Raw genomic sequence first — 27160 nt, 5'->3', positions numbered from 1 at the left:
TATATACATATATACGTATGTGTGTGTGTGTGTGTGTGTGTGTGTGTGTGTGTGTGTGTGTATATATATATATATATTTGTTTCTTTGAAAGGCAGAGAGAGAGCTCTCCCATCCTTGGTTCACCCCCTAGACGCCAATGACACCTGGGACTGGACCAGATCGAAGCCCAGAGCCAGGAACTCCGTCCGAGTCTCCCATGTGGGTAACAGGCTCAAGCACTTGGGCCATCTCCTGCTGCCTTCCCAGGCACATTGGCAGGGATTGGTCAGAAGTACAGCAGCCGGTTCTTTAACTGGGGCTCAGATATGTGAGGCTGGCACTGCAGATGCTGACTTAACATGCTACAACACTGGCCCCTTTTCTTGCTGTTTGAACAAGGACCCCTGCATTTCCGTTCTGACCTGGGCACTGCTAGTCATGGGCTGGTTTGGTGTGTAGGAAATAAGTCAGGAGACTTGGGTTGGGGAGAGCTTGTAGGTCCCCCTACCTCTCCAGGTCTCAGTCTTCACGTTTGTAATAGGGTTTCCTGTTCGGGGTCCTTTGGGTAAAGTGAGTCTTCCGCCTTGCTCTCATTACCAGCTGTGCCTCTCCCGCTGTCAGCCAGGCCTTACACTGTGCACAGGTGTTCTCCGCTCTTAACACCCACCCCCCGCTACCCCTTCCACACCCCATGGCTCCCTGCAATGCGCTTTGCAGAAGGTGTTTCTTGGATGTGTATCTTCATCCCTGCTGTGGCAGAAGCTGCTTCCCCTGGGTGCCAGGGAGTCCCCTGGGCCACAACCAGTGGCCTCTTGCCATGCCAGTCTGTGCCTCCTGGCTGTACATCAGATGCTCGCCCATTCCCTGTTCCCACCTGCACCCTGGGTGCTCTTGCTTTGAGAGACAGCCTGCAGCCACTGCACACTGGTAAGGCCACTCTCCCAGGACACCCAGGCCTCTACTGTGCCACCAATCCCGGAACCTGAAAGCTAGCACACAATTCTGCCATTGGTCCAGACCTGTTGGTTGCACCTGGCATCATAGTGAAAACCAGGGACAAGGTCTCGGGCCAATTGTTAAAGGGTAAATAAGCAAATAAAGCAACACTAAGAAGTCCTCACTTACTGAATGCTTATTGTGTGCCTGTTTGTATTCAACCGACTTTCCACATAGTCATCATTCACTGTTGATGGCGACCCTCTGAGGCAGGTCCCAGTACCAGATGGAGGCATGTGGTGTTGATGTCACAAGTTACCCAGATGCATGAAGGACCTGGCATTCAAACTGGGTGTTTAGGAACATGTAGTAACTGGAGGGTCCTTAGGGAGCTCTAGTCTGGCATTGTCATGTTTGAATAAGGACCAGAGGGCCCGGCGCTATGGCTCAGTGCAAACTCCTGGATCCCATATGGGCACTGGTTCATGTCCCAGTTGTTCCACTTCTCACCCAGCTCCCTGCTTGTGACCTGGGAAAGGAGTGGAGGATGGCCCAAAGCCTTGGGACCCTGCACCCACATGGGAGACCCAGAAGAAATTCCAGGCTCCTGGCTTCAGATTGGCTCAGACTTCAATCTGGCTTCAATCTGGCCATTGCAGCCACTTGGGGAGTGAACTAGCAGATGGAAGCTCTTTCTCTCTGTATTTCCTTCTCTGTGTAAATTTGACTTTCTAATGAAAATAAATTTTTTTAAAATGAAGGATCAGAGAGGGAGAGTGTTGTGCCTCAGGTCACACAGCAGGTCAGAGGGAGCTTGGTGTGCATTCCCAGCCTCCAGACTCCCACATCACTGTGAGAGCACTCAGGGACCCTGGGCCCAAACAGGTGGGTGGCAGCCCTTGGGTGGGGGGCTGCAAGAATACAGGGATGTGGCCAGGAAAGGTGTGGTCCAGCAGACGCTGGAGGCTGGCTGGGGAAAGGGAGGAGTGTCCTGGGCTAAGCTCTCTTGGGGGTCTCAGGGGACACGCCCGAGGGACTGTCCCAAGGCTGGAGGGGTCCATGCCTTGCAGCCCTTTCTCCCCCTGGGGAGAAGTTGCGGAGTTTTGGGGGAGACTCAAACTTGCTCAGGATGTGCGGCCTCATTGAGATCCCTGGAAGCATCTAGGAGGCGGCAGACACTGGGAACCAGGACTTTGTGCGGTTCAGACTGGAGATGGTGGCGGTGCAGCACCCTTGTGGCCATGGTGTCTGGCCTGGCCTGGGGAGACTGAGTGCTCGGAGAAGGCGCCTGCCACAGCGGCAGCTGCTTTGTGAGGTGGGAAGAGAAGCGGGCTGGAAAGGCCAGTGAGAAATAGAGGAGTCAGGTCAGTCTGCACCCAGTGACTTGTCACACTGGGCCCTGCTGTGTCTTGCAAAGTGAGGAGTGTGGGTTGGGGGCAGCTGGAGAGGAGGGCAGAACCCTGGGCAGGCATCAGCGTCTCATACATGGCTGGGGGTGTGGCCTGCTGACGTCTCTTCTCTTCCTGCAGGAGAGGGGACTGCGCCGTGTACATCCAGCGTCTTGCAAGAGAAACAGCGTAAGTAACCCCCCCTACACACACCTCCCAGGGTCTTTTCTCTTCCCTGCTGGGCCCCGCTCCCTGAGCCGGGGTCCCTCTTAAGCACTCAGAGCTCCGAGGAGGGTAGCATCACCGCCATCTGCCTGCAAGTAGGACCCAAAAGTCTTAGGTCCACTCAGCCTGGGTTGGACCCAGGAGCCAAGCCCTCCCTACCCTCACAGGGCCCCTGAGTCACCCCACACTGGGCAGCTCAGGTGTCACAAAGTACAGGTAAGGGGTGTGAGGTCACAGGCCCCAGCAGGTGGCCCAGCAGAGCAGATTGGGACAGTGAAACGCCTGGGGAGTGTGCCTCGTTTGTGAACAGAAAAGGAGGATAGGGACGACAGACAGGGAGCAAGTCCTGGTCTGGGTCACCATTACCTCTGGGCCACACACCTTCCAGGAAACCCAGATGGTGCGATGATGCCTGAGCCAGTGGCCATTGCTCCAGGTTGCGGCACTTCTAGTCCTTATCACTACCCTCCATCTACCCACATGTGAGTGAGCCATCCCTGTAAAGCGTGCAGCTGTGGGGCTGATTTCTGAGTCTCCCATGGAACTGTGTGTGTGTGTCCTTGGATGAGGGTGCACTCAGGGCTCCCCTTCCTCCTGCCTTTCTGATCTGTGGTTACGGCTCCCTGGGTTTTGGTCAGGTGTTCCCGGCTGCCCTGGTTCCAGCTTGAAGCCTTGCTGGCAGTTCTTGTAGCTCTTTCTAATGCTGAGCCCAGATCAGCAACAACCTGCCTCAGCGGCCTTCCCACTGCCGGGGTCCAGCCTTGAGCAGGTGCACTGGCCCCAGACATCCTGCTGTAGCGGTGACATTCAGGCAGTTTAGACAGAACATTTAGGGGCTGGGTGGTGAGCGTGTCCTTCAGGGACGGCCCGCAAGGCTCAGGTGAGAGGAAGGGCAGGGCTACAGGAGAGGAGCAGCTGTTTACTGGGTTTTGCCTTGGGGCAAGCTGGACCAGAAGGTACCTCTGGGGTTTTAATGTGTGCAGGTGAGTGATGATGCAGAGACTAATGCTATCGAAGAGGAGGGATTGTGCCCAGTGTGCCACACAGGGCCACTGGGACGGCCACCAGAGCTAGTGAGGGGACAGAAGCTGGAGCGTGGGGACACAGCCTCCCTTGGAGCTGGTAGGGGAGAAGCTAGGCAGTGTGGCTGAGCTTGAACAGCGTCAGAGAGACCTCTGTCCGTTCCAGGTGGTGCCCTGGGTGGGCCAAGTGCAGGGGGACATTGGCTAAGCCAGGTAAAGGAGGTGATGGGAGCAGAGCGAGTGGTTTGCATGAGAGGGGTGTTCACCAGCAAGTTGTTCATCATCCCAGTCTCTCCCTGTCCAAGGAAGGTTCCAGAATGTTAAAACGTCATAATGTAAAATGCACGATGAGCCTGGGAAGGCACCTCAGGTCCCGGGACTGCAGGCAAAAGAAAGGGAAGTTCTAGGGAGAGCAGACCGCAGTGGACACAGAGCTGGCCTCCTGGTGTGGCTGCCGCGCCTTTTCCCATGGTCTCAGTAGAAGCAAGGAGGTGTTGAGGGTATTCCCCACCAGGCTGGAAAAATCATGGTTTGTGTAGAAGTCATATCTCCTTCCCCCACATCATGAATTGTATGGCCAAAGCTGTTGTCATCAAATTCTGCTCCTCAAAGGTGTATACACACACACACACACACACTTTTTCTCCCAGTGCAGAATAACAAAAGCTTGGAGCTGAAAGGGGAACCTTGGAGGTTGTCTGAGCCAGTGATTGCTCAGTCTAAACCGTCTAAACCCCAGTTTTGAGGTGTGAGGACAACACCCTAAGAAGCCCTTTTGCCTTTTCACTGAATGCATTCCGTTAAGAGGCCTGCTTTTTTGGCATTAAAATATTCTCCCTTTTATGAGACGATGGTGATAATTGATGCCGATGCATTTGCTTATTTTTAATTCAAAACTGGCAACACAAACTCCGGTGACCTGATTTTGAAATACGTAACTGCAATGCCTCCTGTCGATAATGCGCCTTTCTACTTGGAATGTGCATCCCTGGGCTTATTCGGCCCTGGCATTTCCTGTGCCAGTGGGAGGTGCCCTGGAGGAGAGATGCCGAGATGGTGCTGTTGGCCTGGGGTGGAGGCTCTGCCCCTGTGTTTGGCGTCTGGGATAACAGCTCTGAGCCTCAGCGAACTGCGCTGTCCACTTGTATGGCTGTGGTGGGGATCAGGGATGCAACATGCACCACGTGAGTTGCCAGGTGCACACCCAGTGTGTAGCTACAACTGGCAGCAGAGGGACTCTGGCAGCTGGCACCCGATGGTGCCAGTATGAGGGCCAAGTCTCATCCTCTTGGGCAGCCTGGACACTGTTATGCCATGGGGGTCCTTGGTACACCTTATGTGTCATTGTCACACAGCCCTCTCCCTGAGAGAGACATCTGAGCTGCTCACAGGGCACAGGGCCATTCCAGCTGTGGTGTGTGCAGGGCAGGAAGGCCCTGGGCCATGCATCCTGCAATCCATGCTGTGACAGGACTGAGCTTGGCCACCTCGGTGTGGGCCTGGAATTGGGACAAGCTGGAGACAGCCTAGGGAACTGCTGTGGGAAGAGGGGGTTAGCCAGTGGAGAAGAGAGGGAGGACCTTGAGCTGAGAGGTAGGGACCTGCCTGGGGCCCAGCTTTGTATCCATCTGCACCTGGAAGCCCCTCTGGCTCTGACCTTTTAGGGGGCTCTGGTTTTCTCTTGCTGCCCCTTCATCTGATAGCTTGCTTTGCCCAGTCTCTCAATGTCGCCTCACTGTTAGTATACCCTTCCGCCCAACTGGCGCTGTGCTGGGTGGAGCCTGGGAATTTAGCACCACCACCCCAAACTGCCCTCCTTCCATCCACGTGGACAGGACCCTCCCAGGATCCTTCTAGACTCCTCCCTGTCTGCCCCAATCTGGGGCCCAGTCTACTGCTCCCAACAGCAACAATATTGCCATCCCACTTGTTGTTGGCCCACCCACTCCCCGCCACCCCCATGTCCTCAACTGCCCTGTTCCCCTTTCCCCTTCATTTTGCTGTGCATGCTGACCGTGAGAGGACCTTGGGATCCCAGGCTTCTCATGGGCTGACTGCAAAGCCTGGTGCCCCCTCCGGTGAACCTCTTCCACAGTGCACAATGGGAAAGACTTGGTCCTAGAGGCTGTTGGCCTCAGCTCTCACTGATCCACTTGTCACCCAGACAGCAGCAGTTGCTGGATCGAGGCCACCCCAGGATCCAACCCTTGCTGCTGAATTGTCCATCCCCTTAGGAGAGGCTGAGAGTAGAGACAGAGGCTCCCTGCTCTCAGCCTCCATCTGGATCCTTCCCATGGTCGGAGCGGGGCCCCTCTCCCCTGAAACATGGCAAGGGCACCCCCGCAAGTCGCAGCAGTGCTGCAGGGTACCTGGCACTGCCCAGGCCACTCTGTTGGTCCCTTGTGGAGCCAGGAAACCGTGTCACAGGGAGAACACCAAGCTGCCCCCAAGTGTGTGCCTTTCCTTTGGAGGTGCTCAAGCCTTTCTCACCCCCACCTGAAGGGCTCAGTCCTAGTTCTGAGATTTCTCTCTCTCTCTCTCTCTCTCTCTCTTTCTCTCTGGTGATTCAGGCACTTGAGCAGGTGCCCTGGTCTCCCTTGTAGCCCCTGACGAAGCTGTCTCCTGCCCACCCTCCAACCCTTGGAGTCCAGGATGTGCACAGGATGGGAAATGGAAACAAGAGTAGCTTCCTGTCCCCGTGCCCTCGCAGGAAGGGGAGTAGACTGTGCAGCAGGTGGACAAGCCTGGCAGGGTCCTCGGTGTTGGCCCCAGCCCCCATGACTGATACAGAGCCTGGACCCAGGGAACCCGAACTCGTGCTGGCTACCAGGCGGTTTGCACACTGTTGATGGGGCTGGGGGCGTTGCAGGTATTGGGAGGGTCTGCCCTCAGCCATGTCTGCTCATTACAGTGGGATGATCTGTGGGCAGAGCCCCGACAGTGGCCCAGATTGCGCCCTGAGTCTGCTTCCAGGTTGATCTTTTCTCTTCATCCTGCACCAGCTGAGCCCCGATCTGTCCCTGGACAACTCCGGCCCCTGATCCTGTACTGAGCTCAGTCCTTGGCTCAGACGGAGGATGTGGCCAGCTTGGCCTCAGCCCTCCCCCTTGGGAGGATGCGGATTGACCTTACAACCTGTCACGCGGGGGCGGGGTGTTGGGGACGGGATGTTGGGATGGGGGGCGGCTCCTGGTTTCTGCAGGCCCACTGCTGGTGGTCTCCCAGAAGGAGCCTGCACAGCTGCGATGTGCATGGCCCCTTGCCCGTGGCTGGCCTCCCCACTCCTCTGCCTGGATACCGTGTCTTTTCCTGGCCTGTGTGGGCAGCTTGCTCAGTGCAGCTGCAGACGGGCTATATTTAGCCGGCTTTAATGAGCTCAGGGTGGCAGACGTCCGCCTTGGGAGCACTTCTCTTGCCTGTGCACGTATCTCCATGCTTGGCAGGGTTCCCCGTGTGTGCATAAGCGTGTGCCCTTGCATTTTTGCGTGTGCATCAGCATGTGTGTTGATGCATTGGTGCCTGTTGGCAGGAGATTGGGCGTGTGTCCACGTGTGCATATTTCCATCTATTTGTAGAAAGCATCAGCGCCCTAGCTGAGGACACACCCAGTTTCTGATTTCCTACAGGGATGTAAAATGGGAACAAATTTTCAGCTCATTCCCGTGTTTGTTTAAAAAACATGTAGTGAGCACCTTTATATGCCGAAACAGACTTCAGGGATAAAATGGAGCAAAAACAAACCCAGTCCCAGCTTTGAAGCATTTTATAGTGGAGGAGATAATGACAATATTCAAGGGACTACAAAATTAAAAATATGAGGATTTATGCCCCGAGAGGTCCATGGTGCTTTGAGAGGGTGGGACATAACAGAAGAGGGTCTCCCCATTAGAGGAAGGATGCTGAAGTTTGGAGAAAGGATCCAGACACAGGCGACTGATGAAACATGCAAGGGCCCTGTGGTGAGAGCGAAGAAAGGACTTTGGAAAGCTGAGTGCATAAGGGAGAGCTGAGGGGAGAGATGCGGCGGGAGCCCTGGCTGGGGAGCAGAGAGGAAGGTGTGGGATGCAGGGGTGGGGGGTGCTGGGATGTGGTTTGTGTAGAGCATTGCAGGCTATTGCAGGTTCCGGCGGCAACACACAGACTCACACAAGGCTCACACAGACCACCCAGCGGGAACAGAGCTGCATCGAAGGACTCTGTTTTCAGCCGCTGCTGCCCCAGAAGGGGAACACATGGAGAGCCTTGGCCTTGGCCTTGAGCAGGGGAGCCAACCTGTGGCAGACCTTTGTTCTCCCCAGTCACACTCTTGGCTCTGTCCACTAGCCCAACCCAGCCAGAAGCCAGGGAGAAGCCTTGGGCAACAGGAGAGGAAGGCTTGTGAGATTCTCAAGGTGCTGAGTTCTAGACCAGGCTGAGAACAATCCCTGGACTTCGGCAAGGGGGAGTAGCCCTTCCGTTCACTGTTCTGGAAGGTGCAGCTCTGTTGGGTCCCCCATGCTGTCTGCCTGGGCTGGGGGGAAGACCCCTCTGTGACTGCAGGGGCTTCCCCACTACTCCATCTCCTGCTGCCATTCTGCAGCTCTAGGGAAAGGAAATGGCATGCATGTGGACCTGTGCGCACAGGAGCGTGCAGACAACCCTGGGGCTTGGGCCCTACCCTGGTGGTCCCTTTTGGCCTGGTCCGCAGCTCCAGGCTGACCAGGCCTTCTGATGGCCCTGGTCGTCCCAGAGCCATGAGTGAACCCCTTGGAACTGCCACCCTGCCTGCAGCCTGGGCCAAGAGGTGTGTGGGAACCTGTCTCCTCTCAGTGGTTGTGTGGGTGACTTCCTGTCTCCTGCCGTCATTGTGGGCGATCGTGTGGCACACAGGTCATCTTGCACCCATAACTTGGAACTGCTGGGCTGAGGGCATCATGTGTTTCCAGTGACCCTGTTAAATCGCCCCCTGGGTACTCCCTGTATGTCTTCCCTTCCCCAGCCCACACAGCCTTGGTCACAGACTGTCCGCGAGGTTGCAGGGAGGTTTCTGAGTGTCCTGCAGGCGAACAATGCTGTTCTAAGCTCCCCCAGCCCTGTTGCTGGAACACACAGGTATTTTAAAGGGAATGCTGTGAGGCGGGCAGGGGGAGGGAGAGGCAGAGCCAGGGCAGACTCCACGGGGAGGGGGGCCCAGTGGCCCAAGCAAGCCCCTGCCGCTGGCAACGGTGTCTCCTCTCCTCTTTTCCTCCCTGCCAGAGGTCACTGAGGGGCAGGACCCAGATGTGCAGCGTCCTAAAAGAGTGAGCAAGCCACCCTTTTGTTGCTCCCTGTCTGACTTGGTTCTAGTCCCCTCTCTTCCACTTAGACTTTGAGACAAAGTAGCGCACTTGTGTCAGCTCAGTGCAGGGAGGAGGGCAGGGCACATGCCTGACCCCACAGCATGTGAAGAGTGTCTCAGGCGTGTACAAGGACCACAAGCTCACACGAGTCTCAGGAGGGCTCAGGGATACCACGTCACCCAGACGGTGTGGGTGTATACCTGGACACTGGCTGGCCCGATTCAAGATGGCGACACTCCAGATTACAGCCGGGTTCTCCTGAGCAGAGTTGCTCCCAGACTTGCATTTCCCCAAGACGGGGTCCAGTTTCCAAACTCTAGCAAGGGTGGGGCCTCGACTGGGCAGGTGTATCCTGGAAAAGGCCCTCAGTCCCCTCTGCAGGTGTGAACACCTGGTCTTAGCCTAGGGAACATGGTTCATACAGGCAGACATGATTGGACACTGGCCCTGAAAGTGTTATGGAGTCTGTCCCAGGGACCTCAGTCTGCAAGGGTTATGGAATCTGGCCCAGGGACCTCAGCCTGCAGACCCTGCCACTGCCGCTGAAAACCCTGAGAAGTGGCCCCTCGTCGTCATGGCAGCCTGCCTAACCCCTGGGAAGGAGAGTGCTTGCATCTGGCCAGCCTGGGCCATGCTGCTTGTGTTGGTCCTTCAGCACGCCAGAAACCACCCGACCCCTCCTTGTCCTGGCCCTGACTGTCCCCGTCCTGTGATCCAGTCCACAGTGTGCAGTTGCAGCAGCCACGAGGTCCCCACAGTCTTGCTTCTAACTTTCTCGTGCGGACCCTCAGCCTCTTAAACTTCCTGCCTGGGTCCTGGACGCCGGGGGTGCCCTGGACAAGGCCTGGACCACAGCAGCATGGCAGGGGTGTGAATGTCCCCACCTCCTTGTGAGTTGAGCTCTCAGATTGGGAAGTCACTCAGGCAGGCACACCACTTTGAGCTGTGCTGCATGGGCTTGGTCCCATGACCCAGGTCTTGACATGGGACCGTCCCTCATCGTATGCTTGGGGCTTTGTCATGTCACCCTGGGGACTTGGCCGGTGCCGGGTCTGAATTGCCTTGGTGCTTTTAGCTCAGTGTTAGTCACGACCGTCACGAGCATCAGAGTCGGCCGGGGATACTGGGATGGTGTTTGAGCCCAAAAAGAGGATCTTAGCTACTTGTCGCGTTTCACATTCATCCTTTTTCCTTGCACGAGCCTTGCCTTTCTGAATCCATTCTCTCCTTAGCCTGTCAGTTCCTGGAGGGTAGGGCCGTGAGATGTTTTGTTTGGCCTGTGGGGGCTTATGTTACTAGATCAGAGAGCATGGCTGGTTTAGGAATGTTCTGATCATCAACTTATGCCTGTCTGTATTGTCTGTTCAGGTCCGTTCACACATAGGCTTTCAACCATAAAAGTCTATGGGCTCATTAGGGGAGGATTAGGAAACAGAACAACAGAAAGTTTAAAAAAAAAAAACCAAAATCATCATTTTTTATTCTATCAGGGAATATCATTGTCAACATTTTGATGTGTTTCCTTTTCTATGTTTATTTTTTGAAAGACTTACTTCTTTTTATTGGAAAGGCAGATTTCCAGAGAGGAGAGACAGAGAGGAAGGTCTTCTATTCACAGGTTCACTCTGCAAATGGCCCTAACGGCCAGAGCTGAGCTGATCCAAAGGCAAGAGCCAGGGGCTTCTTCCAGGTCTCCCATGCAACTGCGGGGTCCCAAGGTCTTGGGCCATCCTCTCCTCTTTTCCCAGGCCATAAGCAGATGGGACATGAACTGGTGCCCACATGGCATGTTGGCACTTGCAGGCAGAGTTGAGCCATTGAGCCAGCCCCTCCTTTTTTATTTAAGAAATATGTGTTTATTTATTTGAAAGAGTGACACACACACAGGGTGAGCTCTTCTATTGGCTGATTCACTCCCCAAATGACCTGGGGTCCTGGGCCCTCACTGTGTTGGGCTCTGGGGCAGAGCTCATGCATAAACCGTGGGATCTGAGCCTGCCTGCCCTGCACAGGAGACAGGGGCAAAGATTGTTGTTTTGTGGCGTGTGGGGGAGGGTGCTCACTGCCCGTCCCAGGCCCCCCTCTTCCCCACCCGTTTCCTCCTGGTCAGGGCTGGGCTGTGGTCTGAGGTGCCCGCTGGCTGTCTGAAGGAGGCTCTTGTGCTGGCAGGTGCAGCTTCCAGATCCCACTTCAGAGTGAGATGGAAAAGCCACATTGGTTTTAGGCAAAAACAAAGCAACCCACAACTCCTCTGTGTGTTTCTGCATGCGCTCGTGCCTGCACAAGCTCACGGAGGATTAGAGACCTCAGCAGATGCAGCTCGAGACAGCACACGTGGGCTCCCAGGAGGCCCAACTCTGCTCAGTTGAACCAGGGTGACTCAGGGAAGTGGGGGTGACTGCCGAGGAACTGGCAGGATGGAGGGTGACACTGGTGGGGGGGACACCCCAGCATCCGCCCCGCTGGCAAGAAGGTGGGGGACAGTTGGACCCCAGCTGAGCTGGGGACCACTTGTTCTGCTTAGGGCACCAGGCATGTGGGTGCCGACCTTGGCTTTTGTCTCAAGAGCAGCATGGCGCATGGGTAATCAGAAAGGAAAGAAAAAAAATCACGATTTGTGCCTTCCCAAGGCTGTGATTAAACAAAAATAGCCTCCATTCTTTAGCAGGCACAGTGGGAAGTTGGGTGGGCCCTGGGTCCTGATGCTGGGGCTAGCAGGGCACTGGGAGTATGGACTGTGGGGTGCCGGCCTGCCCCATAGCACCTCTCCACAGCAACAGCCATGGCGTGCCTGCCCTCACCGAATCCCACAGTAGCAGGGGCTCATCCTGGACAGGGCCACGCCAGTGGGGATAAGGCAAGTGGGAAGAAACTGGCAGCCTGATGAGAGGTCCTGGGGTCACACCTAGTGGCTTCCCATTGGTCCAGGCTATTCTAGAATTCCCAGGGTTTCCAGATCCCAGGTCCCTAGGGCCTTTGTAAGAATCTGCTTCCCAGTGGGTGATGTGTCCTTGATCTTGATTTTCTGCCTCTCCCAGCCCCCTTCCTCCACCAGGGGTGGGCAGAGGATGGAGGAGGGTGTCTCCTGGCAGTATGCATTCTGGCATTGTCACTTCCACTTTTCCAGAAATGCCACACCAGTGAGATGCATACATAATAAGTCTTACCATCAATGGGGCCCAAAGATAAGCAAATCCACAGCAGGAAGCGTGCTGAGGAAATTACCTTCTCTAGGTAGAGAGATCTGGGAAGGCTTCCCAGAGGCAGTGACCATTAAGCAGGGTTTTGCAGGATGAGGAGGAGCTTCCCCGATATGGGAGGAAGAGCTTAGCAGGCGTGAACAGTGGTGGTGGGGGTGTTGCTCAGCATGAACAGAGATGGGGCAGACTGAAGGAGAGGCAGAGCTGATGCTAGCTGGAGAGGGGGCTGCTCATGGCCCAGGATCAGGCAGGGCGACCTGGAGCCTGCTTGCTTATCCACAGAGGCCTCTGCCGAGAGCTGAGATGCCCCACCTGTGGGCCAACAGTGCTCATCCTGTTAGTGAAGGCTCCGTAGCAGAGGGAAGCTTGTGTCCCCACAGAGGCAGGAGCTGCCACATCGTCTGGACATCTCCCTTTCCCCCTCAGCTTGGCCTCCAGAGCAAGGCGTGCACCCCCCATGGATGCCGACTTTGGGCAGAGCAGGTCTGGGATGCCGATGAGGGTGCAGGATCAGCCCCCTCCTGCGGGGGGCACGGATGCCCAGGACATGGCATGGCCCCCTCATGTCTTCCCGGCAACTTTATTTATAGCCTCACTATGGTAATTTGTGGCAATCACAGCATTTAATCCTGTAATCATATCGCGAGCAGGCAGCCAGCCCAGCCAGGCCGGGAGCCTGCCAGGGCGTGGGCAAGGATCTCAAGATCTGGCAGGCAAATGTGGAGGCGGGGGTGTCCCCAAGGGACTCAGGGCCCTTCTCGTCAGCCCTTCCCCCGCCCCAATGCACCCTGGTAATATGGTAGATCATGACAACCTCAGCAGCTGACACAGGACGCTTCATGTGCTGGCCGTCCTGTTCTAGGCCCTTAGATAGGCTGGACCCATCTATCCTTACCTCTGTACTAGGAGGTAGTAACTGTCATTATCCCGTATCCCAGATCAGGAAACTGGGGCAAAGTCAATAAGAGCCAAGGTTTAAGCTCAGACTCCAAAATCCATGGTTTCAACAACAGGCCCCAATTGAATTGTTCCTTCTCTTGATAGCCCTCCCCTCTGCACGTCACGTGGGAGACCATCACAGGAGCGTGCATGCGTGGGAAGCGTGGGTGCGGCCCCACTGGCAGCTGAGGTTGCCACCGACTTTGAGAACTGAGCATCTCAGAGATGCCCTGCCCCTGCTGAGCACAGCCTGTCCCGCTGAGTGCCCAGCCAAGGTGCCCTCATCCATTGGCCACCAGTGACCCCCAGGGCCTGTGGGAGTGACCAGCAGCCCAGGTGGGACTCCCAGGGGGAGCAGTGGGTAAAGTGGGCAGGGGACACAGCAGTGTGGATCAGGCTGCTGGGGGAGAAGGAAGGGGAGGTGAGAGTGGCTCCTATGAGTGGGCGCCAGGGGAACTGAAGGCCTCAGGCCCCCAGGGGACTAAAAGGAGGTGAGTTAATCTGGCTGTATTTCAGGAAACCTTCATCGCAGTTGGCAGGTGGCCAATGGTTCACACTAACACCCCCCCCCCCCCCGCAGTGTCGGAGAGGCAAACATTCAGGGAGGGCTTCCTGGAAGGGGTGTGTCTGGCCTGGAGCCAGGATAGCGTTTCTGGCAATGGCCTGGTCTCCCATGTGGGTGCTTGGGCCATTCTCCACCTGCTTTCCCAGGTACATCAGCAGGGAGCTGGATCGGAAGTGGAGTAGCCGGGTCTCAGACTGGGTCTCTGATAGGAGATGCTGGTGCCGCAGTGGGGCTGTGCCAACAGCACTGGCCATTGTTTGCTTAGTCCTCACCACAGGGTCGGCCTACTTGACCCCCTTTGCTGGGGAGAGGATTGCAAGCCGTGTGGGTCTTAGAAGTGGGGGACGGGACTGGTGAGCTGGAAGCTGGGCCCAGGTATGTCCAGTTGCCTTAGAGATGAGTTCCCTTCTGTCCCCTCACAGGAGAGCTGTACCGAGTTTCTCTGAGAAGACAGAAGTTCCCAGCCCAGGGAAGCATCGAGATCCATGAAGACAGTGAGGTGAGTCAGGGTGGCAGGGGCGCCTGGGTCCCGTCTTGCGGTCAGGAGCTGGTCACTGGCTGAAGATTGCCCTGAGCTCTCCATCCCGCCCCTCAACCTGGGGGGCCCACGTGCCCCACCCCCAATCTGAGGTTTCGCACCCCGGGGGCTGTAGTGGGAGGTGGGCAGGCCTGGCACAGCACCTGCTTCTGTGGCCACAGTCCCACTACCCTGTCACCCCATTTCTTTCTCTCTCTCTGTCCCCACAGGATGGCTGCCCACAGCGCAACTCCAAGACGCATGTGCTCCTGCTGGTGCTGCACGGGGGAAACATCCTGGACACGGGCTCAGGGGACCCCTCATGTAAGGCGGCTGACATCCACACCTTTAGCTCTGTGCTGGAGAAGGTCACACGCGCCCACTTCCCCGCTGCCCTGGGCCACATCCTCATCAAGCTGGTGCCCTGCCCGGCCATCTGTTCCGAAGCCTTCTCACTCGTCTCCAAGTGAGTTCCTTCTAGCTGGTTGGGGGGACAGGTGGGCCCCTGCCAAGGCCTCTCTGGGCTGTGAGAGCCACCAGATCCCAACAGACTGTGAGTGTCCCTGCTGGGAAGTCATCAGCCAAGGCTCTGCTACTACATTCCTTAGTAGCTTGGATCCCACTTGCTGTGCTCAGGGAGCCCCGTTCCGTTGGCCCAGCTCGGGAAATGGAGGCATGGAGAGGTTCAGCGAGTGGAGCCAGGAAGGAAGCCCTAGCTCTTCCTGAGTCCTGGAGGAGGCAGCTTTTGAGTGCACAGTGTGGTTAAGTGTGTGGCTCCCTACCAGGCTGGATTCGACCTGGTTGGGGGTGGGAGAGGGAAGCTGTCTCGCCTCTCCTTGCTTCAGTTTCCTCATCTGTAAAGTGGGGGTAAAAATGGTGAGGAGGGGCGCTGGGGTTGGGGTGAAGATCCTGCATGCTGGTACTCACCATGTGTTCACGTGGTGCCAGGTGCACAGGACATGTGTGGGGGACTCTGTGGGGGGAGAGCAGAGAGCCCCACATGCCTGTGGGGAGGAGGAGAAGAGTGGCAGAGCTCTGGCACATCCCCCTGGGGGAACACACCAAGAGGTCAGGCGCCCTTCCAGGGTCTGAGTCCCCATCCCCTCCCATGGCTCCCAGACTGAGGGCTGCCATGCTCACCAGGTGCCTGCCACCTTGAGCTAGCCAGAAGCGGGTCCTTGTCTGTGGTCTATGTTCCCCACAGCTCTGCAGAACACACGCCCAACCGCTGCTGGAGCGGGAAACATGAAGCCAGGAGCTTAGGGATGAGGTCCTTGGGGCACTGTCCTTCCCCTCTGGCAGGGACAGAGGTTGGGCTGTGTGGGCAGCTCCCCGCCTAACTCAGTGCAGTCCCCTCTGCCTCCACTGGGCAGCAGCCAAGTGGTTTCAGTGTTTGCTGGCCACCGCCACCTCTCCCCACGCCACCCAGGGCAGTCCTCCATCAGAGGAAGGAGGAGGGATGGTATTCATGACCCAGATGCTGGGTGGGGTTCTTGCCAAGCCCCAAGATGTGCAGACCTGAGGGTCCATTGGGTGGGGACAGGAGCCCTGGAATCTGCAAGCCGACCTGGGGCTGGACACCTCCAGCTCTGCAGGCCTCACAGTGCTAGTTCAAAAGCCGTCTCTGGACTCTTTTTCTCCTAGCCAACTCCCTCTCACCTCCACCCCCACCCTGGAGCCCTGACCCCCAGAGCTGGGTCATGCATGTCTCCCGGAAGATGGATGGCCGGGCCACCGGAGGAGATGGTGGCTAGAAGCTTACTGCACCCCAGGCAGCCCCCAGCCAGGCCATCCATCACTTGTAATCACTGCTGGGAAGGAGCGTGTTCCCGGCTAATTAAACCCTCTCTGGCTACAGTCAAGACTGTTTCCTCCAATTTACACTCTTTTGAGATGATGGATGGCGGAGTGGGGCAGCCTTACACTTGGTGGGGACTTGTACAGCTGCCCCCAGGTTCTGTAGGGTCCCCACAGAACCTGAATTCCACCCTTGATTTGGGCTAAGGGGAACAAGCCAGGCTCCCAATGCCTCTGGGACAGATGCCCCAGGGGATGGGTGGAGCAGGACATGGCTCTTGGTTCTAAGCCACCTGTGGAGGCTAGAATTTCCTGGTGGGAAGGCAAGGAGTAGGTGGGCCACTGCCAAGTCCAGAAGAGCACCGGTCTTGAGGGTGTGAGGAGACATGCCTTCCCAGCCTTGTCTTCTGCAAAGCTGGAGGCAGCACTGGACCCCTGCCCCCTCCCTGCCCCCTGAACAGGGGATGTGGGCATGCAGACAGGTGCTGGCCTCCGGGCTGTGGCCAGCTGGGGAGTCCCTGGGCCTTGCAGGCTCTGGCACTTTCTCATCTTCCACACATCCTTTCTTTGAGGCCTGGGTCAGACCCTGCCTCCTCCAGGAAGTCTGCCATGAGGATAACCTCCCCTCCCTGACACCTGGATCTTCACTGCCTGGCTCCTCAGCTGATTCCTCCACTTATAGTTTGGGGTGTCCTTGTAGGGTGTCCTTGGGGTCATGTAGAGGAGGGCCAGGGTCATGTAGAGGAGGGCCAGAGGACACAGATGTTGCAGGAGACCCCAGAGGTGAACACCGGGGACCCAGTACACAGCCTCAGGTCCCCTGTGGCCACTACTTGTGCCACACAACACACACACACCTCCTGCCTGGAGCCAGGGACCACATGTCTGGCCATCAGGTTGCTGTCTTGTGCCCTGCCCTCAACACCACCACCACCACCGCCATCCTGCCCCCCAACTGACCTGGCCCCAGGGCTGTGCTGACCATGGGCTCCTGTCCACAGCCTGAACCCCTACAGCCACGATGAGGGCTGCCTCAGCCACAGCCAGGACCATGTCCCCCTGGCCGCCCTGCCTCTGCTGGCCATCTCTTCCCCGCAGTACCAGGACGCCGTGGCCACCGTCATCAAACGAGCCAACCAGGTGTATGCTGAGTTCCTCAGGTCTGCTGACGGGATTGGCTTCAGTGGGCAGGTAGGACAGTCTGCTCCCCTAACTCCCATCCCATCCCAGCCCTTGCAGGGATAGAGGCTGGGGTCTGCCAAGAAGACCCCACACAGAACCTTCTGGAATCATAGCACTGGGGTCGCATGAGTCCTTTGAGCTCTTCAGAACTGCCCTCATTTTACAGATAGAAAAACTAAGGCCAATAATTGGAATTTCCACCCCCCCGATCCCAGGCCTATGCTGGTTCCTGGCTTGGTCTGGATCCCTGTTCTTAGGCTGCCTCCCACCGATGGTAGGGGAGGATGCTGTCCTAAGCTGACCTTTGACCTCACATGAGCTTTCTTGGTGCCTCTCCCAGGACAGGTTCTTCCTGGGCTTCTGATTGGATGGGTGACCTCTGCTCTGGTTGGGTGTGGGGATCGGGGGATCAGAGTGTGTGTGTGTGTGTGTGTGTGTGTGTGGAGTGGGAGTGGGACAGACCTGTAGCCCCAGCTCTGCCTCCTCTAGGTGTGTCTCATCGGGGACTGTGTGGGCGGCCTCCTGGCCTTCGATGCCATCTGCTACAGTGCAGGGCCCTCGGGGGACAGCCCAGGCAGTGTCAGCCGCAAGGGGAGCATCAGCAGCTCACAGGTACTGTGGGGGGTTGGGAGCAGGACAGGGAGTGGGGTGGGGTGGGTCTGTGACACATCCCGGCTTCCATGTGCCCCATGGCAGGAGGCAGGGGCTGGTGTGAGCCTGGGCATGGGGGGTTTCACTAACTACTGGCCGTGCTCGGTCTCTCTGGCCCCAGGACACCCCGGGTGTGGTGGAGGAGGACTGCAGCCTGGCCGACAGCAAGCGGCGCAGCAAAAGCAACATCGACCTCTCCAGCGGGGCTGAGGCCACCGAGCCCCGCAGGCCATTGCCGCGGAAACAGAGCGACTCCTCCACCTATGACTGCGAAGCTGTCACCCAGCATCATGCCTTCCTGTCAAGGTGACTGCTCCCGGTGCCTGGCCTCCCTTCCATCCATTCAAGGGTCCTGGGGGAATAGAGACGTCCAGGCCATGTTGTCCCAGATCCTTACGCGGAGGGTGTGTGTGTGTGTGCTGTAGACCAAGGCCACCTGTCCTGCACGGAGCCCTGGGAATCTGTGCCCTGGCTTGCAGGAAGTCTGCACCTCTGCCTCCTATTCTGTGATCGATCCCATGGCTGTGAGATCACAGAGGGGGCGTGGTCGGGAGCCACCCCAGGTGTGAGCTTCTCATTCCTTACCTCCCCGCCTCTCACGATGCCGGGCTTGTGCCAAAGCACCCAAGACCAACTTTCACTGCGCCCCTGGCTTGGTAACTTCTACACAACACACTTTTGTGTGTGTATAGGTGGGTCCTTTCCTGGACTGGGCATCCTTTAGGTTTACAGAAGACTCCTGTCAGTCCACGTGGGTTAAGTGAACTGAAGCTTTTCCAGGCATCTTAGCAAAGAGCTGAGGTGGGAAGTGGAGCAGCCAGAAGTCAAACCAGTGCCCATATGGGATGCCAACATCACAGGCGGTGGCTTAACGTGCTAGCACTGTAATGGCTGTCCCAATTCCTGGGTTTCCAAGTGCATGCTATTCTGAGGTGAGCGAGGGAATCTCGTGTTATACCACTCCATCCATCCTTCCGGGAATGTGAACCATCCCTTTGTCCAGTGTATCTGCACCGGACCCACGACCTGCTCCCATGAGTCGCTGAGAAGGATTCGACTGCAGGATCCACCCATGTCACAGGGCTTATGTTTGCGTCAGAGTGGCCCCAAAACACAGGGGAGTGATGCCAGCAATTCATGTGTGCCAAAGGGAAGGCAGAAAGTACTCTTGTTGCTGTGTCAGAAACCTGCACAGAGAGGGTCTTGGATCATATCCTCCCACCTGTAGAGGCAGTTTTGTTCCCCTCCAATGGACTCCTGGAAGCAGAATGACTAAATGGATCAAAGGTCTTGCATATTTCAACGTGCTGACGCATGAAGTTCTTCTCATGGGTTACCCTTCACCCAGGCAGCTGCCTGCCAAGCTGAAAGCTCTTGACATTTCTGCTTCATCCTTGAAAAGTCCTTGAGAGCAGTCCCACCCTAACTGAGGGGTGGGGAAGAAAAGGATTCAGTGAGCTGGCCCAGCCTGCGTGAAGGCTCTTCCATTGGTACAGGGCCAGATGGCCGTTTCTCTGGCAATGAGGTGGTTTGTGCATATGTGGGGCCTGCACCGGACGTGGGACGTGTTGTCCAGCACCAAATTCTGCATCCTCACTGTGAAGCGCTGCCGCTGTGGCAGGCAGGTGGGAAGATGGGAGGAGGCCCTCCACCTGCAGCGGGCTTGCTCACTTCTGCCCAGGTGGCTTCTAGAATTTTCCTACTCGAGTGTTGTTGCATTGCTTTCGTCTTTCGGTCCACTGACAGCTGTGTCATGTGCCTTCACTGTCACACTGGCAGCTTGGCGCTGTACCTCAGTCCGCTGGAAGGTCAGGGAGGCTCCCAAGAGTCTCAGCGCCCGCTCTGGGCTCCTGTTGGAGCAGTGGGCATCTGGGAAGGGATTGGCTGGACTCCCACTCCCATGTGCATCTCTTGTCATTCCCTATGAGAGTTCTGTTGCACCTGCCAGGGGGCGGAGGTAGACCAAGCTGTCAGCCTCGGTGTCTGAGGGTGGCCAGCAAACCCCAAACCTGGCTGAGCTGGCACCGTCCAACTGGGCTGCAGCTTGGTCAGGTGGAGCTGCTCCAGCAGCCAGTGAAAGAGTGGGCAGCAATGCTAACACCAAACCAGCAGGCCCGCCAGGGGAGGTGGGGAACTCTTGGACTCAGCCTTAAAAAAAAAAAAATTGCAAATAAAGTTGTTCAGTGTGACAGTGTGCAAGTGTTATCTCAGCAGCTTAAGAGCTTAAGGTGATGTAGCAGACACAGCATGGACCCCACACAGGCTGACGTATTTCCTCGCTGGCCCTGTGTAGGAAGAGCGTGCTGGCTCTTAGCTGGGCCTGGGTAGCCACCACTGAGACGGTCACTGGCTTGCACTCCTGGGCTCTGCGTCCGAGCCCCATCCCTGGGAGGGAGCACCGGGCTTTCCCTCTCTGACCGCCAGCCTGGCCTCTCCTCCCACAGCATCCACTCCAGCGTGCTGAAGGATGAGGCCGAGCTCCCAGCCCCCCGGGGGCCCCTGCTGCCCGAGGTCAGCCTGGGCCGCTTCGACTTTGACGTGTCTGACTTCTTCCTGTTCGGCTCGCCCCTGGGCCTGGTCCTGGCCATGCGGAGGACGGTGCTGCCCGGGTTGGACGGTGAGCATGTGCTCCTCCCACACCCTCCCCTGCCAGTCTGGGGAGGGGTCTGGGATGTCATCACCATCACTATCACCATCACAGGGCCACCAAGTCAGGGACCTGAAATGGGGCTGGTGGGGAATGGAGGTCAATGGGGGGCTGAGGATAAACGGAGAGGGGTGGGCGAGTGGGAAATAGAGAAAGGGGAGGGAGGAGGACGTTTCTCCAGGTGGGGTGAAGGTGAGGCAGCTTCTGGTGGGTTTCACATTATCTGGTCCATGCCCCTGCTCAACAGCCATGCTCCCCACAGAAGAGAAGCCACAAACACCCTGTTGTACCCCACCTCTGCTTCCCATAGGTGACCCTGCTTGTCCTCAAGCCCACCCCAAGTGTCTTGGTTCTGTATGTCACCTGAGCCTCACAGGTTTTCTCCTGGTGTGTGCCAGCAGAGGGTCCAGCAGCCGCTTAGGGCCCAGGGCCCTTGGGGCATCAGTGGATCCATGCTTTTGCCCCAAGGCTTACCAACATGGCAAATATAGGGGGAGGGGTACAGTTGGGATGAAGGAGCAAAGTTAGAATCCGCAGCTGCGTTTGGTGCTGCCTTGGAGCCTCAGGCTGGACCAGCCTGCATGCTGGACCATCAGGCCCCTGACCTGGAAGGACAGGCAGGCTCTTTGGCCGGTTGCAGGATGGAGGCCTCAGTGGAGACACCTGCTGGCCAGTGAGAGCAGTATCGTGCCTGAGTGCTAAGTATAGGAGTTTCTTGGGGCTGGGGTTGGAGTGGGGAGCTGAGGGAGGGGGCACGGACCCTGCTGGCTGAAACCACCTGAGCTTCCCAGAACAGGTGTGAGCAGATGGAAAGCTGGAAGAACTGAAAGAAGTTTGATCAGTGGTGATGGTAGAGGGAGGGATACCTGGAGGAGGACCCAGCTAACGGAAAGCAGCCAGCCTGCCTGGGGCATTGGAGCTGGGAGCTCAGGGGCGAGGAGCTTGGCATAGGCTGCACGGGGGGGAGGTCTCTGATGGACAGTCAGGGTCTGGGGCAGGCAGAGCCCAGGTCCTGTACCAGCCATTCTCCCAGGCCTTGGATGGCCAGTAGAACTTTGGCCTTGGTTCCTGCTGGTAGTAGGGAGCCATGGGAAGTTCTTGAGTGAATGCATGGGCTACCCACAGCAATCCCAGGAGCTTTCTCGCGCCCTGGGGAGGGGCAGATGCCTGACGGAAACTCGCCCACTCACCCTCCAGGTTTCCAGGTGCGTCCTGCCTGCGGCCAGGTCTACAGCTTCTTTCACTGCGCAGACCCCTCGGCTTCACGGCTGGAGCCGCTGCTGGAGCCCAAGTTCCACCTGGTGCCTCCCGTCAGCGTGCCACGCTACCAGAGGTTCCCCCTGGGTGACGGACAGTCTCTCCTCCTTGGTAGGTCCTGGGGGCAGGTGCGAGGGATGGGGGCCAGCAGGGTGGCATTCCCAGTCTGGACCTCTCTGAATCTCTCCAAGCTGCCAGCTAAGGGACACACAGTACCCGGTGCTACTCCTTAGTGCCCAGCCTTACAGCCATGGAGGAGGCATGGAAGGGAGTGTGCCAACCTGGTGGGCTTTGTGGAAGAGGTGGCCTTTGACCAGAGTGTGGGCAGGGGACGTGTATTTGGATAGTTGGAGAAGAGCTGGGAATGGAGGGTGCAGCAGGGGCCAGGGCAGTGAGCTCTGGGGCAGGGCCAGTGGATGAACCAGGAATGGGCTGGGAGGGTTACCAAGGAGGGGCCCATTCTGGATGGTTGGGGGTTTGGAGAGCAGAGCTTGGTCACATGTCCCGGTGAAGAAGAGGGAAGCTGGCTGGCTCGGAGGCTTGGGCCAACAGCAGGGGGATGCTGGGTATGGGGCTCGTTCACCCCACTTTTCAACCGAGACTTCAGGGGAGCTCTAATGGGCAGACTAAGCTGTCAATGTCCCCTCACCATTCTAACTTGTGTCAGGGGACCCTGTAGCTGCAGAGCACCTCTTCCATTGGCTCCATTCACCAGAACTGGGGTCTTCATTCCTTCCAGCTCAGCCACAGTTCTGCGGGTTGTGTGCCCGGTGACCTTGGCAATCTCACAGTCTCTCCGGGTATCTCTGCGGGGATGGGGTGTCAGTGAGGCCCCCTCCCCACCACGGCCCCCACCTGCGTAGCTCACAGCTTGGGGGAAGTATAAAAGCAGGTGACTCAACAGCCCAGGGCTGGCTCCTGCTCAGTTCTGCTGGGGCCCTGCCCTGTGCCCTGACCTTGCAATTCCCCCTCCAGCTGACGCCCTGCACACCCACAGCCCCCTCTTCCTGGAGGGCAGCTCACAGGATGGCCCGCCGATCCTGGATGCCCCAGCCTCGCCACCTCCGGCCCCGCGGTTCCAGCGCCCCGGAAGACGGCTGAGCGAGGGCAGCTCCCACAGTGACGGCTCCGAGTCCTCTGACAGCCTGGCACCAGTGGGTGCCGCCCGCAGTGAGTGAGGTCCTTTTGGGGCCCTGCCTGCCTGTGAGGGAGAGGGGCTTCTCCTGGGATCAGGCTACTGAACACAAGGCATTGGAGGGGCCAGATGCCCCGAGGGGACACACTTGTCTTGGGTGGGGGATGATGGCTAACCCTAACCTGCAATTGGGTGCCCCGGCTGCCACAAGCCCCAAGCAGCACACGCCCGTGCCAAGCTCTGTCCTCACCTCCCTCTGGCCCTGCAGTCACGGCCACGTGGTGGGGCGCCAAGAGGATCGACTACGCGCTGTACTGCCCAGATGTCCTCACCGCCTTTCCCACCGTGGCCCTGCCGCATCTCTTCCATGCCAGCTACTGGGAATCCAGCGATGTGGTGGCCTTCATCCTGCGTCAGGTACATCTGCCCACAGGCCCTACCCCTGGCAGGGTACGCCCTGCCCCATGCTGAGGAGAGGCTCACATGGTGGGCCATCTTTAGCACTTTATCGCAAGAGTGTGGGGAGCTCTTGAACAGGGGGTGCCATGATCAGAGACAGGGGTGTACAATGAACAGAGCTAACCCCACGGTACCTTCTAGAACACAGAGCAGAAATCGCAGGTCCCGGTGTTTCACATAGAACCCGGCTTGGAGGTCATGATGTGGACTTGCACACTGGGGGTGGGGGCTGCCGTGGGGTCAGAAGGCAGCTTGGCATCAGTCCTCATGGGAAGCAGTGAGGGGTGGGGGAGCCCAACAAACTATCTTTCTGGGAGTAGGGGGAGCAGGGTGGGACAGAGAGGAGGGGAAATCAGGTCCTGGGTACCCATTTAGGAGTTGAGTCTGGAACACAGGGAAGACGGTGGAGTGAGGGATAAAAGGGCTTGGACGATATCCAAGACCAGCGGTAGTTGCCCGCCCAAGGGGATTGCTGAAGGTACAGAAGCTCAGGGTGGGTCCTGGAGGAGGGGCCACCCCCAGAGGAGGACGAGGACCCCTCAAGGTCAGGGGAGACCCAGGGAGGACTGGCAGGAGCTGGGTACAGTGGAAGGCAGCAGTGAACTCAGAAGCTAGAAGGAAGGGACAGGGAGGGGAGGGGAGGCAGGCGAGGCAGTAGAAGAGAAACAGCTCTTAGGGAGCACTGAGGGTCGTGGGTGCAGGAGAAGCACTGGGATCTGAGTGGTGTTAGAGGGGGCGATGCTGCGGCTTAGAGTCTGGTCAACGCTGCTGAGGGGAAGAGGGGCTGGGACCAGGACTGCAGCCAGCACCACAGGGATCATCTGCCCCAAAGGAGGGAGGTGGCGCATATGCAAGTAGCTGTTGGGTTCAGGCCTGGAGGACAGAGGCTGCCCCCAAGAGCAGAGCCACCTGGGAGAGTACCCTAGCCCAGCTGTCAGGATGGGCGGCAGGGAAATGGGTCCTGGAGTCCCCCAGTCTCCTGAAGGTTCTAGACTGGGAGAGGAGGAGGCTGTGGGCAGGTCCTCCTTGGCCAGAGACCCGGGGCTCTGGTGGACCGTCAGAAGCTGAGGGTTCTGAACACCTGATGCAGGGTTCTGTTCACTCTGCTGGCCAGGTGATGCGCTACGAGAGTGTGGGTGTCAAGGAGAGTGCTGGCCTGGACTCCGCCGCCCTGAGCCCAGCCAACCCCAGGGAGAAGTGGCTTCGCAAACGGACTCAGGTCAAGCTGCGGGTATGTACATGCTGGGGGTACGTACATGCAGGGGCCAGGGCTGCCTCGTGGCACAGAAGGCCTTGGACTTGCCTCTGTCAGAGCCCCACATCGCACAGGCACTGCCTGCAGAGGGTGTGAGTTGGTCTGGTGCCTGGCTCTGCAGGGGAACCCTCCAGGTAGGGCTAAGGAGGCGGTGGGAGAGAGGGGGAATGAGGAAGAGGTGCCAGTCACAGAACCATGGCTACAGGCCAGGCTTCTGGGATGTGGGCTGGAGTCAGCAATAGTCCTGGCTGCGGCCATGGCCACAGTCCCAGCCATGGGACTCTCCATCTGATTAGTATGAAGTGTGGCCGGATGTGACACCAAAGACAGGCAGGAATGGAGGATCAGCAGGGCAGGACTCAGGGCCTTGGTTATGGAAGGATGCCTGGGCGTCCTGGATGCGTGGATCCGCTCATTCACTTTGCAAACTGCCATCAGCACACACCACGTTTCAGTCTGTCTGTGTGGGACTGGGGCGGTGAACGTATACGCACAGCCCCCGGCTGCGGCCGGGGAGTGGGGGTTGCTTCTTTCTGGTAGGCAGGTCAGACGCTAGGGACAGCCCTAAAAGGTGGATGGCCAGCAGTGCTTACTGAGTCAGTTCTTTGGGTAAACACTTTCCCTGAGCTCGATTCACATGGTGCAGTTAGCTCATCCGGGCAAAAGTGTTCTGCTCACACGTGGGGCAGTCTTCACTGTGCCCTATGTCAGAATGTTTTCATTACCTCCAGAAAGGGACTCTAGGCTCTTCTGCCACCACCTACTCGCTCATCTCCCCCTCTCTACAACGCACCCCCTGGACTGCTTCTAAGCTGCCAACCGTCTGCCTTCTGTCTCCCATACACTGACCTATTCTAGACCTTCTATGTCCACACATGCACTTGGCCTGCATCTTTGGAACTGGTGTCCTTCACTCAGCATGGTGTGTCCAAGAGATGTCCAACAGTGACCAAATCATGCTCTACCACGTGACCACCCTACACTGTGTTTATCCACTCATCAGCTGGTGGTTGCCCCTCTGTGGGGCTGTGTGTGCAAGAGTATTTGAAGTTGGGTGTTTTCATGTCTCCCTGTCTCGTCCCTGAGAGTGGGATTACTGGAGTAGGTGGTAGCAGTATATCTGATTACCCAAGGAACTGCTAGGTCGTGTTTTGCAACAGCCATGCTGTTTTGTTCTCCTGCCAGGCGTGGTGGGGGAGGAGTGGGTCTGGCAGCATTGCCCACCTCCCTGATTGTTGACATCTTAATGATGGTTTTGATTGGCCTTGCCCTGATGACTGGTGATGGTGAACATCTCATGAGCTCACTTCCCCTTTCTGGCCCAGTGCACCTGCAGGGGCACCTGTGTGCCCCCCACAGGTTGCTCTCAGTTATGGGAGCTGAAAAAACAGCTGAAGTTGAGTCTGGTCCCATGGGTGGGCTGCACTGTGGGTGCAGAGGCCAATGCTGGCACATCAGGGGCAGGGCGCACCCTGAGCAGAGGCCTGGAGGCCCTGCGGAACATGGCCCGGCAGCTGCAGGAGGCTGGCAGCTGAGGGGAACCTGAAGGAGTAGCTCAGGCCAGGCTAGGCTCACTGAGCTCGGGATTTGCACCCTCTCCATCAGGCTCTGGCTCTGGCTTTGACTCGTACTGTCCTGCCTTGTGAGGGTCGGGGGCTGGGATGGAGCCAGCAGGGCCCAGGCTGGGGTGGCGTGGCATGGGAAAGGCTCTAAAGGGTGGGTCTGAGATAAGGAACTCTGGTCTCAGGCTGGCTGTGATGGGCAGGATGTGGAGCTGTGGAATGAAATGAAGTGGCAGGAGAGTGGGGATGCAGCCATGCAAGCCAGGTCCTGGGCTACTCCAGAGGGAACCATGCTGGCGGAGAGGCTAGGGTTGAGTGGGGGTGGGGTGGGGGAGAGTCTAAGGCGGGGTGTGGGGCTGGAGGAGGAGCTAGGGCCAGACAGGAGTCTAGAGCTGGGGGAGGGGTGCTGGAGGAGGGGCTAGAGCCAGGGAGGGGGGCTAGGGCTGGGGGGTGCTGGAGGAGTGGCTAGGTTTGAGTGGGGGTGGCGGAGGGGCTAAGGCCAGTGGAGAGGCTGGGTGTGGGACTGGAGGAGGGGTTAGGGCCAGGGAGGGGGGCTAGGGCTGTCCGTGGGGAGGCACTGGGGGAGGGGCTAAGGTTGAGTGGGTGTAGAGGTGGGGCTAGGGTCAGAAGGGGTAGGGCTGGGGAGGAACTGGACTGGTCAGTGATGTGGAGTAGGTGTCAGGTGCAGGAGCCTTCCTTTGAGCTATTCTCCCTGCTCCTGTGCATTTGAGTTTTCCCACTTCTACCCCCAGGAAAAAAAAAATAAACCGCAAATTTGGGGCCAGTGCCGTGGTGTAGCAGGCTGATCTTGTCCCTGTGGCCCTGACATCCCATATGGGCTCCAGTTTGTGTTCTGGCTGCTCTGCTCCTGATCCCTGCGTAGGCCTTGCAAGGCAGTGGAGGCTGGCCCCCAAGTGCGTGGGCCCCTGCATCCACAGGAGCGACCAGGGTGGAGTGCTGGACTCCTGACTGTGGCCTAGCCCGGACCCGGCTGTTGTGGGCATTTGGGGAGTGAACTAGCAGATGGAAGGTCCCTCTCCCTATCACGCTGCCTTTCAAATAAATGAGTGCAGCTTAAAAAAAGAAAAGAAAAAGAAAAGGGCTTTAGTGATAAACTGAGGTCAA

The 27160-nt window shown here is 57.8% G+C and overlaps 1 protein-coding gene across 3 annotated transcripts in view; it reads left to right on the top strand.

Annotated features, from left to right (window-relative positions):
- Window positions 1–27160, top strand: part of PITPNM3 (PITPNM family member 3) — a 101899-nt gene that overhangs the window by 66437 nt on the left and 8302 nt on the right. For all 3 annotated transcript variants that reach the window (XM_058676608.1, XM_004594871.2, XM_058676607.1), the window contains exons 4-14: window positions 2446–2493; window positions 13996–14072; window positions 14321–14556; window positions 16889–17078; window positions 17559–17681; window positions 17842–18026; window positions 20165–20337; window positions 21565–21735; window positions 22600–22794; window positions 23028–23176; window positions 24333–24449. In XM_058676608.1, the coding sequence (XP_058532591.1) occupies window positions 2446–2493; window positions 13996–14072; window positions 14321–14556; window positions 16889–17078; window positions 17559–17681; window positions 17842–18026; window positions 20165–20337; window positions 21565–21735; window positions 22600–22794; window positions 23028–23176; window positions 24333–24449 (1664 nt within the window). The remainder of the gene's footprint in view (window positions 1–2445; window positions 2494–13995; window positions 14073–14320; window positions 14557–16888; window positions 17079–17558; window positions 17682–17841; window positions 18027–20164; window positions 20338–21564; window positions 21736–22599; window positions 22795–23027; window positions 23177–24332; window positions 24450–27160) is intronic.

Source organism: Ochotona princeps, chromosome 17 (genome assembly GCF_030435755.1).
Source record: "Ochotona princeps isolate mOchPri1 chromosome 17, mOchPri1.hap1, whole genome shotgun sequence".
Classification (NCBI taxonomy): domain Eukaryota; kingdom Metazoa; phylum Chordata; class Mammalia; order Lagomorpha; family Ochotonidae; genus Ochotona; species Ochotona princeps.
Note: the sequence above shows the minus strand (reverse complement) of the source record. Positions and strands in the feature narration are given on the sequence as shown.